This window comes from Pelodiscus sinensis, chromosome 17 (genome assembly GCF_049634645.1).
Source record: "Pelodiscus sinensis isolate JC-2024 chromosome 17, ASM4963464v1, whole genome shotgun sequence".
Classification (NCBI taxonomy): Eukaryota; Metazoa; Chordata; order Testudines; family Trionychidae; genus Pelodiscus; species Pelodiscus sinensis.
The window spans coordinates 4,108,737-4,125,381 of NC_134727.1; the positions used below are offsets into that span (position 1 = coordinate 4,108,737).

Sequence of the window (16,645 nt, forward strand, 5' to 3'; positions counted from 1 at the left end):
GGCCCGGCGTCCTGCCGGTCTCGGTGGGACACGCCGTGGGGCCCGGCGTCCTGCCGGTCTCGGTGGGACACGCCGTGGGGCCCGGCGTCCTGCTGGTCTCGGTGGGACACGCCGTGGGGCCCGGCGTCCTGCCGGTCTCGGTGGGACACGCCGTGGGGCCCGGCGTCCTGCCGGTCTCGGTGGGACGCGCCGTGGGGCCCGGTGTCCTGCGGGTCTCGGTGGGACACGCCGTGGGGCTCGGCGTCCTGCGGGTCTCGGTGGGACGTGCCCTGGGGCCCGGTGTCCTGCTGGTCTCGGTGGGACGCGCCGTGGGGCCCGGCGTCCTGCTGGTCTCGGTGGGACACGCCGTGGGGCCCGGTGTCCTGCGGGTCTCGGTGGGACACGCCGTGGGGCTCAGAGTCTGGCCGGTCTCTGTGGGACGCGCCGTGGGGCCCGGCGTCCTGCCGGTCTCTGTGGGACGCGCCGTGGGGCTCAGCGTCCTGCTGGTCTCGGTGGGACGTGCCGTGGGGCTCAGAGTCTGGCCGGTCTCGGTGGGACGCGCCGTGGGGCCCAGCACCCTGCCGGTCTCTCGCCCCAGGCCAGGGCGGGAGGGCGTGTGGGTGCGCCAGGCCTGCCCTGGGCGGGGGGCCTTGCTGGCAGGTGGGATGGGAAGGTGCCATTGGCCTGGGCCTCAGTGGCCCGCCAGCCCCACTCAGCCTGGGGCTCTCCCTTCACAAGACTCCATCTCCCAGCATGCACTCCGAGGGCCGTTCCTGGCGCCTGGCCTGCTGGGCTTTGCAGTCCTCTCCGCGCCGTGCGGCGAAGGCGCCGCGGAGCCTGCCGGGAGTCGTAGGCCCTGCGGAGGCGAGGTGGGAAGCGGGGGGGCGTTGGCGGCGCTTCCTGTTCCGGGCGCGCGGCGGGCACCGCGAGCCTGCGTGCGTCCGGCGGGCGGGGGGCGGGAGCAGCTGGCGGCGGCGGCCCGAGGTCGGAGCCAGGCGGGGTTCGGTTCCGCGCTGCGGCCGGGCGGGAGGCAGGCGCGGGGGGGAGGGGCGCGGAGCCGCCCGCCGCGATGGAGCCCGACTCAGTGATCGAGGACAAGACCATCGAGCTGATGGTGAGTGCCCCCCCCCCCCCGCCGGAACCTCCCCTCCCCCACCCCAGAGTGCCCCCCCCGGCCGGGCAGGAGAGCGGCGGGGCGGGCCTCTGGTCCCACGCTGAGCCAGGAGTAGGCCCCGCCGCGGCCGGGGGAGGGGGAGCGGGCTCGGGCCTTGCGGGGGGGCTCCCCCCGCCCCCCACCCTGAGCGAAGGTGACATTTGAATCCGCCCGGGCTGCGTGGAAGGTGCGAGATCGGGATCATCCCCCCCCCCCCCCCCCCGCCGGCTGCTGGGTGAGCGGGGCTGGGCCCAGGGAGCCCCCCCCCTTTCCTGCCGCGAGACCTTCGGGCCCACGCGCGGGGCTCCCTCCCCCAGTCCAGCTCCTGCCCGCTGGCCCCCAAATCCGCCCCCTCCTCTTCATTGTTCCTCAGAATAACCTCGACCTGTCATTCAACAAACAAGCCACGCCCCTCCCGAAAATATGGACCCCCCCCCATCCAGGATCTCGTTTGGAAAGCCATTGAAAAGGGCCTGAGATTTTTTTTGTGCGGTGGGGAAGATTGGACAAGCAGGTTATTAATTATTTTTACAAATAATCACTGATCAGTGTGGATTATGTGGGCAATTAAACACACACTTTTTTTTTAAACAAGATGACATTCAGCATGTAGTCATTGTCCCCTTTTTGTTCATGGAGCTCTTCCTGAGATGCAGCATCTTGTTTTTTTAACTTTGAGTACAGATGATGATAAACATCCTCTGCAACCCAGTATTTTTGAATCACTTGGTTAAATTGATTACCAAATATGTAAAGGGGTTTGTCTTAGAAGGCAAAGAATTTGTAGCTTAGCATGTAGGTCTATTTTAATCAAATATATTTTGTAATTAATACTGTGTTTTTAAAGTGGCTAGTGTGTGTGTGTGTATATATATATATATATATATATATATATATATATATATAAAATATTTGGGAATTATTTTTACTCCTTATATTTGAGAATGTGTGTTTTATTTCAGTGAGTAAGCATTTACTGAATTGATTTATATCTCTCAGCAGAAGCAATAGGCCTTTTGTGAATTGTTCAGTGCAGTAAATAATTTTGCAAACTCTGTGTAACTTGAAACCTGGGTTCTATAGTTGATTTACTAAATGTTTATTGCACTAAACTTAGGTTGCCGGAAAGTTAGCTGTGGGACAGTGAGAGGGATTCTTTATAGAAATAGTAAGAGCAGTCACAAAATATTAGTAGAATTATGTTAAGATAACTTTAGGGGAAAAATGTTTTTTAAATTAATATCTGGGATAGATTAGAATTGGTGATCAAGTTTAATATTTTGTGTACTACTTTGCCTGCACTAACCATTGTTACCTATTAGATAGAAATGTAATGATGCACAGCTATCCTTGTTTTGTGTTTGTACAGTGCCTAGCACAATGGGATCTTGTCCATGAATGGGACTTCTATGTGCTACTCTCAATAATTATCTTGTTTGCTTCATTCTGTGTGAAGCATCTGGCACTGTCTACTGTTGAAAGACAGGATGCTGGAGTAGATGTACCATTGGCCTGAGGCAGTATGGCTAATTTTCTTTCAGTGATAAAAATAATGTAGATAACAAGATCTCATGCATGCTTTAACTGACCATTGGAAGTGTTCTAGGTGCTGGATAGGCATAAGATGACACAAATTGGCATTTTTAGGTATTTCCACATTCTTTTAGTAATATAGTCTGAGCAAACGACCAGGTTTGATGTTCTGTAAACTTCTTTTATAAAATTTTCATATCATTGGCTGAGCACTGTTAATCTTGTTCTTTTACTAAGCAGAAATTCATGTTATGCTTTCTGCATTTTCTTATCTCGTTGCTGATCACTGAGGTCTGTAGCTGTAGCTATTCTTAAGAGAGTCCTTTCTTGATCCTTATTGATTTAGTAACCCCATATTTTAATGTTGATGACCTCAGAATTGCTTTCATGTTAACAGCTTGTAATGTTGCAAACAATAGCTGGTGAAATCAACCAGTCAGACATCATCAGTTGAAGAAAAAAATTCTAGTTGTCCAGGAATGAGTTCTACAGGAACAAATATAATTGCATATACAATGCACAAGATGAATTTTAGTGGTGGTTTTGTGTCACATAATGAGTAGGTACTCATGGTGGCTGTGTACTAAAATTTAATGGGTGTTTAAGCCAGACAGGTGAAACAATGCTATCTAACTTTCTTGGCAGTCTTTTGACAGACTGACTTCCATTTTAGTATTTTCTGTTTTTTGGCTGTGTTGCTAACTAACAGAAGCAAATAATTGTTTGGAATAATTTAATTGCAACCGTGATCACTTCTGGGAAATGGTAAAAAAGCAACCAAGGGATTTTAATAAAACAACTTTAAAAGATTTTGGATCTCTTTAAAAAAATAAAAATCAAGGCTTCTTTGCATTATGCAATAGGAATCCAATAAAATGTACAGTTACTTTAGCTAATGTATATATGAACTGGCAGTGCTTGTAAAGAGTGAATGTGTGGGGCTGAAAACCAAGGCTGCTGCTTTCTATTAAATTAATACAAATAATAAGATCAAGAAAAAAGTATATTTTACAGATTATTACATAGAAAACAGTAGTTTGTAAATATGTCTACAATTTTACACTTATTTTTAATGCCAGTTAAGGCAGCATTAAAACATACTTTTGACCTGCGCTAAATGTTATACTGAATCTATACAGTCTTCATAAACAAATATTATTTAACAACTTGATCGTGTTTTGCCTCCTTCCTCAAAAGGGATATTTAAGATTCTGTGAAACTGGAAACAAATAAAAAGCAGCCTGTAATAAATAAATAAATAAATAAAAAATAGTGAAGGATATTTGAATAGAATATGCAAGCTATTCTGTCAACTGTTCTTAATGTTAGCCGGCATCTCTAAAATGGAGACCATTTTAAAACACAACCTTTATTTCAGTGCTTTTGTTTCAGAATGCTTCTTGTAAGTGAAATAAGATACAGTCATTAAGATTACAAGGGCAAGCTTTTTTGTGCCTCCATTTGGTATAGAAATTAGTGTTTTGGTTTTGGTTACTGCATCTTTTGTACCAAGGCTGGGAATGAATATGAATTTGATTATATGTGTGACTTTTGTTGTTGTTGAGCAAATGTGTGTTGTGTTCTCAGTAGCAACCGGAATGTAATTCTGAGTAACTGAATTCAGGGATAAAGTAAAAAGATAATGTATCAATATGCTAATTGCATAACAATTTCAGTACATGATGTTCTAGCTTTCAGTTGTTAGCTTGATTGCATTTATTTAAAAAAAATCTAACACTGGCGTGATAACATTGACTTTATTTGTAAAGCTAACTGTGAAATGGCTTATGGTTTCTAAGTTGCAATATTTATTTCAAATAAGCTTTATTTCAACATTCTATAGAACAGCATGGGTTTAAGATAATCTTATTTTACTTTTTTAAATCTTTCCACTTTGACTTATTAACTTTACTAGTACTTAATTGTCTTCACCAGAGATTATCTAGCAATGTCACTTTGGGGTTTTCATGTGGCAATGGTGGTAGTTAATGTTGAATAGCCTTTTTAAAGGCCTGGAGTACTTTGCTTGGAGAATATATTCTGGAAATATGAAACCTGGAAGTCTAACTTGTTTCTAGACTTCAGCAGATGTGCCATCTGGACTGTGAAAATGAAGCTGACACAAGTGCCATAACTTTAATATGAAAGACAGTAAAGTAGTAGTTACCCAGTTTTGGTGAAATGCATTATGTAGACTGGACACAACACTAGAAAATGCTCCGTAAGGTAGTAAGCAGAAGAGATAATTGACTAGAGTGGCCCAAAAGCTTTTTTTTTCAAACCCTGATTTTCACTGAGCACATAAAAATAACTCTTTTGGATTACACTTTGTAAAGTTAGATTACCTTACCTTCCTGTGCTTCCATCCTAAGAAGATATGAAAATGAGCACAGTTTTCGCCTGTCTGTTTTGATGAATTATATTTTTGGCTCCAAATTCTGAGTGGCATTTAAAAACAGTCTATAATGTAACATTCAGTTTCATTATCCTTTTAATAAAACCCATTCTGTGGTATTTGTCACTATTAGAAATGTTTATCAATAGCTATTGATAACTTGTGTATTTTATTTTCTGTTTAAAAGCGTCATCTTCAGTCTACTGCACTGTTTATTTTATCACCATGTTTCTTAATTGATAGCAGACAATTTATTGGCAACTCGTGATTTGCATAATGTGTGGTTATGAAGGAAAGCACTAGAGAGGAAAATGTTGTATATGTAATATAAAATGTGTTTGTAAGATTAATGGTGCACCGTAAGATCTGGTTAAGGGTGGAAACACAAACCTCTGTTCTCAAACCTTAGGTGTACTGATGGATCCATCAGTCCTGTTTATCAAGGTAGGAAGCCAAGCTCTGTCAAAGATTTTTTATTTTATTTTAAGTTTGCTGTCTTCAGGATTTCTTACAACACTCTTGGTGTGCATGTCTCTTTAAAAACATAGATCCCTGCCCTGCCCAAGACCTTATAGTCCAAATTAAACATACCGCAGTGAAATGGGAAGTTTATAGGGAAACAAAGGTGAAATGAAATTAATTTAAGGTTTGAAAAGCACCTGTTTATGCCCTTCCTAAGCATTCATTTTAAAAATGCAGCAGTGAAACACAGCCTTTTATTGCCCAGAGCTTCTGCCCATCTAATACAAACAGCCCAGCATTTAAGTTTTTCGGTTTAAATAATAAACAAAGAACTATAATTGAAGCATCTGCCAAAAAATCTCTCCCACTACTCTTGGCAAAGCCATGCAATGTGTGCTGAAGGTCTTCAATACAGAAGGCAACTGAATTCCAAAATCTAGTGTTTTCATCAGCATCTCCCTCCCTAGTAAATCAGGTGGGTGCTTTCTTAAACTCCCTGTCTGATCAGTTAGAGGAGGTAGCAATCACCCAAACAATTTAGGGTTTAAAAAATAACCCCCCTTCAAGATTCCCTGGGAAACTTATCTGCAACTCAGGCAGCAGCTCTCAGAGCACTGCTGTGATACACTGCTAAGCACATAGTCCATTCTTCAGCAGCTTAATGGTAATAAGGCACAGTCCAATGTATACTTTATTATAAATAGTCCGTCTTGGGGTCAAAGATATGGATAATGGGCATGTCTACATCTGTTCTGGCCAAGTGTAGCTGATAAAATAATCTTGGCAGCAGCTCTTTGGCGTCCTGAAGCAAATGTGGAACTGCCTAGATTTCTAGAGTGTGGACCTGAGTAATAACTAATGAGCGTGCTCTCTCACTGCGATTGATCTCAGTCTTGTCCATTGCTCTCACGACCTACAGTCATTACTTTAACTGAATTGGTGGGTCAGCTACGTGGAGATTAAAATTACTTGTGGTTCTGTCGTGGACTGGGATGAAAGGAAGGAGAACAACCAGATGCTGGGGAAGGAAAAGGCAAATAAGAAACTTGCTAGGAAAGTGGACGATCCGATGCAGCGGAAAGAAAAAGGTGAGATGGTGTGTGCTTTACTGGACGAAGTGATTGGAGAGGAATGACTTAAAGTTGCCAGGGAGAGGAGTTGTCTCTGGGGCAGGAGCTGTGAGAAGACTGCAGCTACAGAGGCTGCCAGAAAGAGTCACCTTTCAAAGACTGCTGGGAGGTGAAGATGAGTAGAGAGTAAATAGATCATTGTCACTTTCAGTGTCAGGAAGGGGAAGGACTGAGCTGGGAAGAAAATGAATAGAAATGAGACTACTTGATTGGAGTTAGCAGTGTGAGAGGTGATGATGGAGTGAAGGAAATGGACACAGAAGGGAGTAAGGTGAGATCTTGGGGAAAATGTCCGGCTCAAGTGAGGAAAAGGGTTTGCAAGCATAAGGAGGATAGAAGGTGTGCTGGGATTAGACATTTGGAGCTGGCGAGGGGACTTCAAGAGGGGAAAAGAAAGTATTAGGGACAGGGAAGAGTGAATCTTTAGACACTGACCTGTATTTGTATTGCAACAGCCATACAAGTTGTAGAGAAGAAGTAGTAACAGAGGCCCAATTCCAGTTGGTGGCAGCTTACAATGAAGAGCTTTGAGTGTATCAGGCAAGACTGAGGTAGTTGCCTGACAATAGATTTGAATTTCGATCCAGAATACTTTGAAACTTTAAGAATATTGGTTGTAGACCTGGTAGACAGCGGTATTGCTAGAACTAGGGAGTTACGTGCCAGTGCATTCCTGTGGTCATCATGCACTGGCATGATCTGAAACTTTCACTTGGGCCTCTCCTTGCTAAAACTGCTTGGAAGTGCATGCTACTGGCAAGGGTGGGCAGGGGTGGTGTCCCTAGTGTCTGCTTGTCAGATGCTGGGAGTGAGTGCCAGGGAATGGCTCGGTTGGTTGGTTGGTTGTTCTGTTCACTCCCTCTGGAGCTCTTGGCACTGTCAGAAGACAGAATACTGGGCTAGATGGAGCTTTGGTTTTATCCAGCATGGCCATTCTTATGTATATCCCTTGTACTTTCATTTTTCAGACAACGTTGATTGTGTCAGAATCTTTTAGAAGGATTCTTATAAGCATTACAGCCGGTCCCCAAGTTACAAACAGTCGATTTACGACCATTCGTACTTATGACCAAACCTCCCATTAAGCTTTCGTAAAGGCGGTCCCCGGGTTACGAACGCGATCATGCTTACGAACAGCGTGGTTGCATGTAAATTAATGGGGTCCGACTTATGAACACTTCGAGTTACGACCAAGTGTTTGGTCCGTAACTCGTTCATAAGTCGGGGAGCGGCTGTACTGCAGATTTGGGCTTCTGGGATTAAGGCGGAATTTTTCATGGCTACTTCAGTAAAACGGCTGAGTGTAGGTTGTGCCCTGGGTGAGACTTGGGGACATGTTGTGGAGGCTGGATGCAGTATCCTTTTCTCTTTCCTCCTTTCCTCCCCGTCTTCTGAAACACCCTTGCCACCTGCTATCTCACACTGGCATTTGTTCTTTGTTGTGTATCTGCAGTAGTGTTGTTGACTTCAGAAGTCACAAGTTGCTCTGGCATCTTGATTTTAATCTTAACCCTTTTTCCTACTGTGGTACATTTCGCACTACTTGTAAGCACGTGGCATAGCGCTTAAAGTGAAACTTATTGCTGCTTTGCAGCTCAGAAGTTCTAAATGGACTAGATGGTGTAATAAGGGTGCCAATCAGAGGGTAAAAAAAATTAGAGAGAATAAGGAAGCATATAAGGTAAGGGTTTGTTGCTCTAATGTTTTTTTTTTTTTTCCAAAGAAGGGATGAGGAAACAATGGAAAGGGAAAAATAGGAATGTATACAGAGTAATTTAAAATGAATGTTTATTAACACACTTCATTACGTTCCTGCCTTTTTCCTATAATGACATGTTCTTTTATACTGATGCTATCTGTTTTATTATTCTCTAGGTTCTCAGTCTGACATTTACCAATACTAGTATTGTTAGTGGTTCATTATTTGTAGAAAATTTCAGAAAAATTGATCTTTTCAAATTTAAATGGAGAAAATATTTTCTCAGTGAGCATGGGTGTACCTTTTCACTTCATTCTTTCTCTTTTTGGGTGATACACCTCTCAGATGCACTCATGTTAGCATTAGGGACATTTTATTGAACTATGGCAGGTGTAAACATTTGCAAGCCTGGGAACAGCAAAATCCTTCCTCCCAATTTGTGATCTCCCTCGTGTGACTCGCCTTTCCTGTATTATTCCATGTACTGTTTTCAACAAGTTATCTACCAGCGTTTGAGTAGAAGATGACCAATGCTTTCTGGTGCTAAAATGCTTGAATTCATGTCATAGTTGTAAAAAAAAATAGTTTGAGAGCAATAATTTTACTTTTATGAACTAAATTTGCTTCCAGTAGAAAGAGTTGGATTAACAGTGGGGGAAATTGAAGACCTCTCAACATCATGGGTTAAAAAGATATTTCTGTATGGGAAACCTGCATAATGTTAATTTACAGGTTGGACCTCCCTGGTCTGGCACCCCCGGGACCTAATTGGTCCCGACCCAGGGAAGTTGCTGGACTAGGGGAGGTCCCCTGGCACAGCCCCATCACCCTGACTATCCTCAGTGCTATCAGCTCTGGCGGGGGGGAGGGGCAATGGCCCACTGCCCCCCATCTCCTGGCTGGGCTGCCATTTGGGTTGTTGGTCCTGGTGCCTCTGCCCTGGCTGGGCTGCTGCGGCTCTGGCCCCAATCCCTGCTGCTGGGGGCTGGCCCCGGGCCCCGCCCCATGGCAGCCCACAGACTGGCCCCACTTCTGCGGGCTGCCCATTGCTCCAGCCCTGCATTGCCAAGGGCTGTTGCTTCCTGGTCCTGCACTGCTGGGGACTACTGTCAGCCATTGCTGCGGGCTGCCTGGGCCTGCTGCGGGCTTCAACCCAGCCCCGTTCCTGGTTGGCCACTAAGCTACCAGGGCGCTCTGATCAAGGAACATCTGTGGCCTTGCTGGATCAGAGATTCCTAGTTTTTAGGAGGTTCAACCTGTAATAATGAATGAAACCTATTCCCTGGGTGCAAACAGCTATAGCCCTCAGAATAGTAAAACAAGCTTCTCCACATATTTGCAGTCATGTGCTTCGACCTTCATCATTAGGAATTAAAAGGTATTTCAACTACTAAGGCCCATTTTCCACAAGTGAGGTTACAGACTGTGATGACGTTTTTGATAAATGGACATTGAGACGAAGGGTCTTTTTACATAAAATACTAATTTGCTGTTGGGGCCAATTTTAAATCACCGCTGACCTGATTTTTTTTTTTTTTGAACCAGTTGAAAGGCTCTCTATATAGTGTCAATTCTGTGAGCCATACAGTTGCATCAGCAATTCTAGTTTTGATACATTTTATCCTTGTATATTGAATTCTGGTCTTTGTGGAGCTTTACAACTTGTGTGTCACTTGTGAATTTGTGAAATGTACACTTTTCTGTGGTAATGGCTATAATGACTTCATTTCATTAACAAATTACTGAGCTTTTTAAAATACGTAGCAATGCCAATTGAAAATGGAATTTGTAGGCTGTAGCAGAAGTTTACACTACATTTTAGTTTAAATCCTCACTCCTTGTGTATGACGAATAGCTTAAGTTTGGTTCATTGACAGTTTATATATAGTTGATTAGAGTCCTTAAAAAGGAAGATTTCTCTGCCCAGATGACTATAACTTAACAAGGAAAATTTGACATTCAAGTTGGGTCTCCACAACACAGATTTTCAACGTCCAAAGAAACTGAGGCCTATGCTGTAGCATATTTCTGGGGAACTTTTAGGAGATGTCTTCATGGTGACTTGTTGCTTAGAGAAACAGGCTATTTAATTATTTTGGGTGGCTTGCTTGCTACCTGAGAAGCTGTGTTGTCCTCTTTACCTTTGAGTCATGTGCCTTGACAGCTTGTGGTTTGCTTAGTTGATGCATGTGGTAACTACTGAGGTCCCTTTAAAATCATAAATTGGACCTAATGTCAGTCTCTCAAATCCATTTATCATTTTGAAATGTTATTTTGCAGCAGACTTATCAGTATGCCTGCAATCAAGTAATGAAGGAACACACAGGTGCTGAAGATCCTTTTCCCAATTAGTTCCAGGCTGTATCAGATTTGAGAAATTAGTGGTACATATGTGTATGTGAATGGCAGTTGTTTTTTCTCCCATCCTTCTTCAAAATCCCTTTCTTTGAATGTGGCACTTCCTGAGGATCCTAGAACAATAAGTGCACTTTCTTGTGGGATGAGTTGATGAGGAAAGCAGAGGTTTTGGAACATGGGGACTTTCTGTGGTCATGAAAGTCTCTCTTCAAGTGCTAGAAAAAGTTTTATTTTCCTAATGTGAGGATGTATCACTTCATAGCATATCTGTTAGAAACTTTAGATTTTTTTTAGCAGTATGTAGGCATAGGGAATTCAGTCTCTTTAGGATTCACATCCATAATTAATGGTGCATGAGGCATAATAAGAGATCTGTAGGATCTGTCTTCAAGTGGTCATGTTCTTGAAGGCTTCCTCTAATAGGTTTGCCCCATAAACCCACTTTATAACCTGAATATCACACCTGAAGGTAGTATATGAACTGCCTTTGATTTTAGCCTTTGTCTTTGTTTTTTTAACAATGGAAAGGTCCTTTTTTTAATTATCTTGGCAAAGAGGATGGTTTATCTTGCACTCTTCCATGTTTTTCAGAAAGACAGAGGTACTACGAATACACTGAATTCTGGCATAATTCAGATTAGAAGAGCTGTAAAGGTTACTTGGTACTAAGGGCACTCAGGAAAAATTGAGTTTGTTTTGGTACTCAGAGGAAAAAGGCAAAACATCTTTGTAGTAAAATGGTTCAAAGGATGTGTGCAGAGGCTGTTTAGTAGAGCAATATCTTAATAGAGAATCTCAGCATTTTGGGTTAAGAAGGAATGTCTCTGCTTTGGAAACCTGTAAATTAACATTCTAGTAACTAATGAAATATATTCCCTGGGTGTAATCAGTGGTTGAGATAATAGTGCTTCATTCTTGTGAGTTGTAGTTTGTCCTCATTCCTCTTAATCTTGGTAAAGCAATTGGTTGAGTTAAAAGCACTTGTTCTGCATTGGTTGATTCAGGGTTGGTTTATTCAGGCCATGGGAAAGAGCAATTTCTTCTCTGTAAATGAGTTTCTTTGTCTTAGATCCACCAATCCGGTGACCCCCACTAAATTTAGTTGTTATTGGAGTCATGGTAAGCTGTATAGGTTGCCTTGTCTTTCTAACAGCATTAGGAGTACGTAATTGGGATTTCGTTCAAGAAAGAAGTAGGTACACCAAGCTGAAGATGATTGGCTGCTCTCTTTTGACAGACAAGTCTGAGAAGGAAACCCCATTCGAATCCCCATTCATTCTGGATTGGTGGATCTGGAGCTCAGAAACAAAGTTTCAGGTAAGAAATTACCCTGTACTATATTTTACTGCTTCTGCTTAGTTGCATTTGTCTGAAAATTCAACCCCTTGCTTTTTCTGCATTATCTCCCTGAAAAAATTAGAGTATGGAAAAAATCAGCAATTTTCCATGTATATTTAGTTTAAAAATGTTCACTGTATACACATATAACTTTTTTTTTACTTTTGCTCATGAATACGTTTTTAGAACAGACTACAGATCATAAAATGTGTAGCGCCCAGTGAATTAGAAAGCAATATGTAGGCACGCATGGATGTTGAAAAAATGTAGTTTATAAGACAACAGTGGAAGGCAAAAATAACTTAGTGGTCTTTCTGGAGGGGCTAAAGACATTCAGACTTTAAGGACCATTTTGGTTTGGCTCAGCATTGTAACACTTAAGGTTTATCTATACTATAATCTTGTGTTCTCTACAAATTAATTTATAAAGGAACAAATGTTTTTCTTTATAGTTGGCAATTGTACTAGAAATCCTAGTAGAGACAGCACTTGGGCTATGTCTAAACTACATTCTGCTTTCGAAAGAGGAATATAAATGAAGCTGATCAAAAATTCAAATGACGCACGGATTTACAAATGTCATGCTTCATTTGCATAATCACGAGAGTGCTTTTTCGAAAAAGGGTTTTTGGAAAAAGAAACTGCAGTCTAGACGGGGTTCTTTTGGGGGGGAACCCTTTTTCGAAAGAATCAGTATACCTCATTTTTTTCAGGAGTATGGGTTCTTTTGAAAAAAATGTTTTTCAAAAGAACCCCGTCTAGACTGCGGTCTCTTTTTTTTTTTTTTGAAAAACCCTTTTTCGAAAAAGCGCTCTCATGATTATTCAAATGAAGCGCGAGATTTGTAAATCTGCGCTTTATTTGAATTTGTGATTGGCTTCATTTACATTCCTCTTTCGAAAGAGGAATGTAGTTTAGACGTGCCTTTGGTGTGTAACATTTTTAAACCTGTGATGAAAGTCTGTGTTAGAGTGTAGGGTGGTTAAAAACACAAATGAGCCAGTTTTAGTGATTGGCTTCTATGAACAGTTTTTGATGAGCTGTAGCAGGTTGATCTTACAGTTAGATTGGTATATATACAATGCTTTTGCTCGGTTGTAGTTTTCAAGTGACCAAGAACAGATTTCTCTGAGAGACTGACATATCTCTGAAAGACTACAGTGTTAGTAATAGGGACGTGAAAGGTGAACCGATTAACTAGCATTGCTCTTAACGGGTGATGCTTACCATTTCCAGTTAATCGGTGGGGGCTGGAGCAGCTCTCCACCAACTGTGGGCAAGGAGCTGCTCTGGGCATCCTGAGTGCTGCTTCAGGGCATCATAGGCAGGGGCTGCTCCAGGTGGGGATGGTGGTCGAGCCAAACTGGGCTGGAATGATCCCTTACCCCCTTCCAATCGGTTAACTGGTTAAACGTCATGTTTTACTGGTTAATCAGTGAAATGGAGTTTTACATCCCTAGAACTTACATATGCTTTTTAAAAAACCGCTCTGAAAAGTATTTGTGTGTAGTAGAGCAGTGGGGGGGGGGGGGGGGGGGGGGGGGGGATCTGTTTTAATGACACTGGAGATTGCTGGACAGAAAAAAGGGTACTTATGTTAGCAGAGAGCCATCTCGGCTTTCTACCTGGTCTGGCATCTAGCTTTACATTACTGTAATGGACTTCTCTTAATAAGATACTCCATATGTTATCAATGCATCCTTTGTCCCCTCGTGCATATTTCGTGACGGTGGTAACATTGAACTCTGTATATATCTCTTGTTAGCTTTTCAGGAGTCTCCCATTTCCTGTATTTTTAGGTTTGTCTGATTTAACATGAGCTGCCATCCAGTTTTGATACTTCTGGGACATCTCTGTGTTCTCTTCTAAAGAGAATCATTTCTTGTATTTAAAACAAAGATCCTTAAGAGAATCAATTTTTAATACAGAAATAACTTTTGTGTTTAGGTCATGTGCTCTTATGTGATCTTTGTTTTGATGAATTATACACTCATTTCCTTGACCTGTAATCATATAAAATTCTAGTTAGGTTTAACAGATCAAAACATAAATTCATGATTTTCCTCAAAATGGTGTCTGCAGCTCTTGGGTTTTTTTTTCTTATTTTTTTGGCTGTCTAAGGTCTTAGTTCTGGAAATGCTTCTTTCTATTGTATCTTTAGTTTCCGAACTGAGGAGGATAAGTTTAACTTTCAGGCTACCATTATTAATTGAAGAAATATTTGCCATTCTTTGAAATTGGAGATCATCACATTTTTTGGGTCCCATTCCCTTGCGTGGCTGAGTCTCTAGTTCTGGAATTACAGTTGGGAATAGGCTAGTCATGGTGTATGCGGTAGCCATTATGTTTTTTTTTTTTTTAAAGCATAATTCAGAAGTGAGCCGAATGTGGTTTTTGAAAAATGAAGAAATCAGAAGGGGGGAAACTACATTTCTGAAAGCCTTATGCAAGCCATTTAAAATACAAATTAAAAATTGAATCAGAAAACAAAGCTACACTTGGAACTCGAATACGTTAATCACTTTAATTTATTCAATTTCAATACATGTTGGTTTGTATGAAATTGTATTCACTTTTTGAAAGCTAATAAAGGTCTATTCATATTGAAGTGAGTGTATCTATGTGTTTGTAAAGTTAGCCTCGTATGCAAGTATTCAAAGCTTCAAGGTCTACATTTTGCTTGATATTTAAAACTTGCAAAAATAAGCTTTTATAAAACACAACACCAGTGAAAGTGCTTTCACAACTTTTTAAAATTAAAATGTGTTTACATTTTTTCCTGCAATATTTGAAACCTGAAAGTGAAAACCCTACTTCATATTACGTTATGCAGAGGCTTTAGTTTGATCAATTTTGCGTATGTTAAATTACACAGTTCCTTGTCTGCAAGACTATTAGAACATGTTAGTTATCGAATGTTAGCTAGTACAACTAGCACACTTTAAATGCTAACAGACAAGTCCACTGATATGAGACCCGAGCCTGCTCTTTAACTTGTACCATAACTTCTAAGATGGTTTCCAACCATAATTTTCTAGTTGTCTAACTGCTGTGCAGTAAGCCTTTGCGATTCCCTACTTTGATTTTTCCATCTGTCATCTTATTTCTCAGGCCTAATACACTGTTAGCATGATCTGCTAGTGTTTCTAGACAAATAGATGATACCACTCTTTCTAGTGTATATGAGAGTAGAAGGTAAGGCTATTTTAATGTAACACAACCTATGTGATATAACACAGCTGATTTGCCAGTCTGGAATGGAACGTGCCTTTTTAAAAATTTTAGAACACCATTGGAGTGTGTGTGTGAGAGAGGTAAGTAAGTTAAATGTAGACATATGCTAGAAAATACAACTTTGTCTGAAAAATCAGTTAATACCACTTCGGGACATGGATGTTATTGTATTAGTAGTATTTTCTCTGGAAGTCCTCTTGGATCTTCATCAAAACAAGATATTGCATCTCAGGAGTCTTATACCGATGAACAAATTAAAATGGAGTAAAAAAATTTTTATGCTCAAGGAAAAGCACTCTCTTCCACTGCACCCATACTGTTTTTGTAACAAATACATACTTTGATCTTCAGGAGCAAAGAGGGACTGCATTATTGAGTCCTGTGCAGAAGATCCCTTTGGAGTAGGGAGATACCAAACAGATTTAGAACTATTAAAACTTGTAAATAATCTACTTTCCATTTATGGCTTACTTTAAACTAACGTAATGTCTTTGTACGTGCAAGGAAATTCTACTCAATTTGAGTGACAGTTGGGAAGCTGTATTACTGGACTGATTTTTGAATGCCAGTCATTTGGTTTAGCTGGGCAATTAACTAATGAAGAGACTCACATCAGTTTCTTCATTGGTTTTTTTTTAGCACTTTAAACAAAAAAGAAATGACCAAAACTTTTTTACAAAAATCTTTAAGATGAATTTAATTTTAACAGAGCGGATATGGACTGACTTCTGAGAGAATCAATTTTAAGTATTTTACTTAATCTCAAGTACTAAAATGGAAAAGTGAATTGACTTGGTACAAAGAAAGCTTTCTTTACTTGTGGAATAAAAGGAGAAAGTAACTAAATGCCCTTCCTGAGTTGAACTAGATCTTTGATTTTATAGCATGCATTTGGTACTTCATGTTGTTTGGAAATATTGTGAACATACTAGTCAAGCTATATTTGATTTCGGACTTAGAACTCAATATACGAGTTGCATTTTGCTTAGGAATTGGTGGTTATGTGATGCCAGTATTCAAAAAATACTTTCTGGGAACTATGCATACGTTGCACAAGCACAGGAGAATTTGGTTTTGATATTAAAAGGGAAAGATCAACTTTTGGTACCAAAGTTCTGTTGGTCTGACATAAGTTGACTTGCATTTTAGAAGATTTTAATAGAAATAGGTTGCACAAGACATCTTGAGTTTTGTGTGTGTATTTAAGTGCACAGAATGAAAGAACGCATCATCATCATTAAAAGATGAGTAGACCATGTCCATATTGGCTTGAGTCAGTACAATCTCATTTTGAAAGACAAAGCTGTTCTTTTTGCCATAGAAACAAATGTCCAAATATTTTCTGCTCTCTCGGATCTTGAGAG

General features: G+C 41.3%; 1 protein-coding gene across 4 annotated transcripts in view; it reads left to right on the top strand.

The window, feature by feature from the left end:
- Positions 1-918: 918 nt before the first annotated feature.
- Positions 919-16,645, top strand: part of FBXW11 (F-box and WD repeat domain containing 11) — a 100,143-nt gene continuing 84,416 nt past the window's right edge. Inside the window, exons 1-2 of one of the 4 annotated variants that reach the window (XM_075900140.1) lie at positions 919-1,093; positions 11,947-12,026. Coding sequence is in view for 2 of the 4 variants with exons in the window: in XM_075900143.1 (XP_075756258.1) it covers positions 1,049-1,093 (45 nt within the window). In the remaining 2 variants the exon portion in view is untranslated. The remainder of the gene's footprint in view (positions 1,094-11,946; positions 12,027-16,645) is intronic. The other 3 variants (XM_075900141.1, XM_075900143.1, XM_075900142.1) reach the window with 3 other exon arrangements.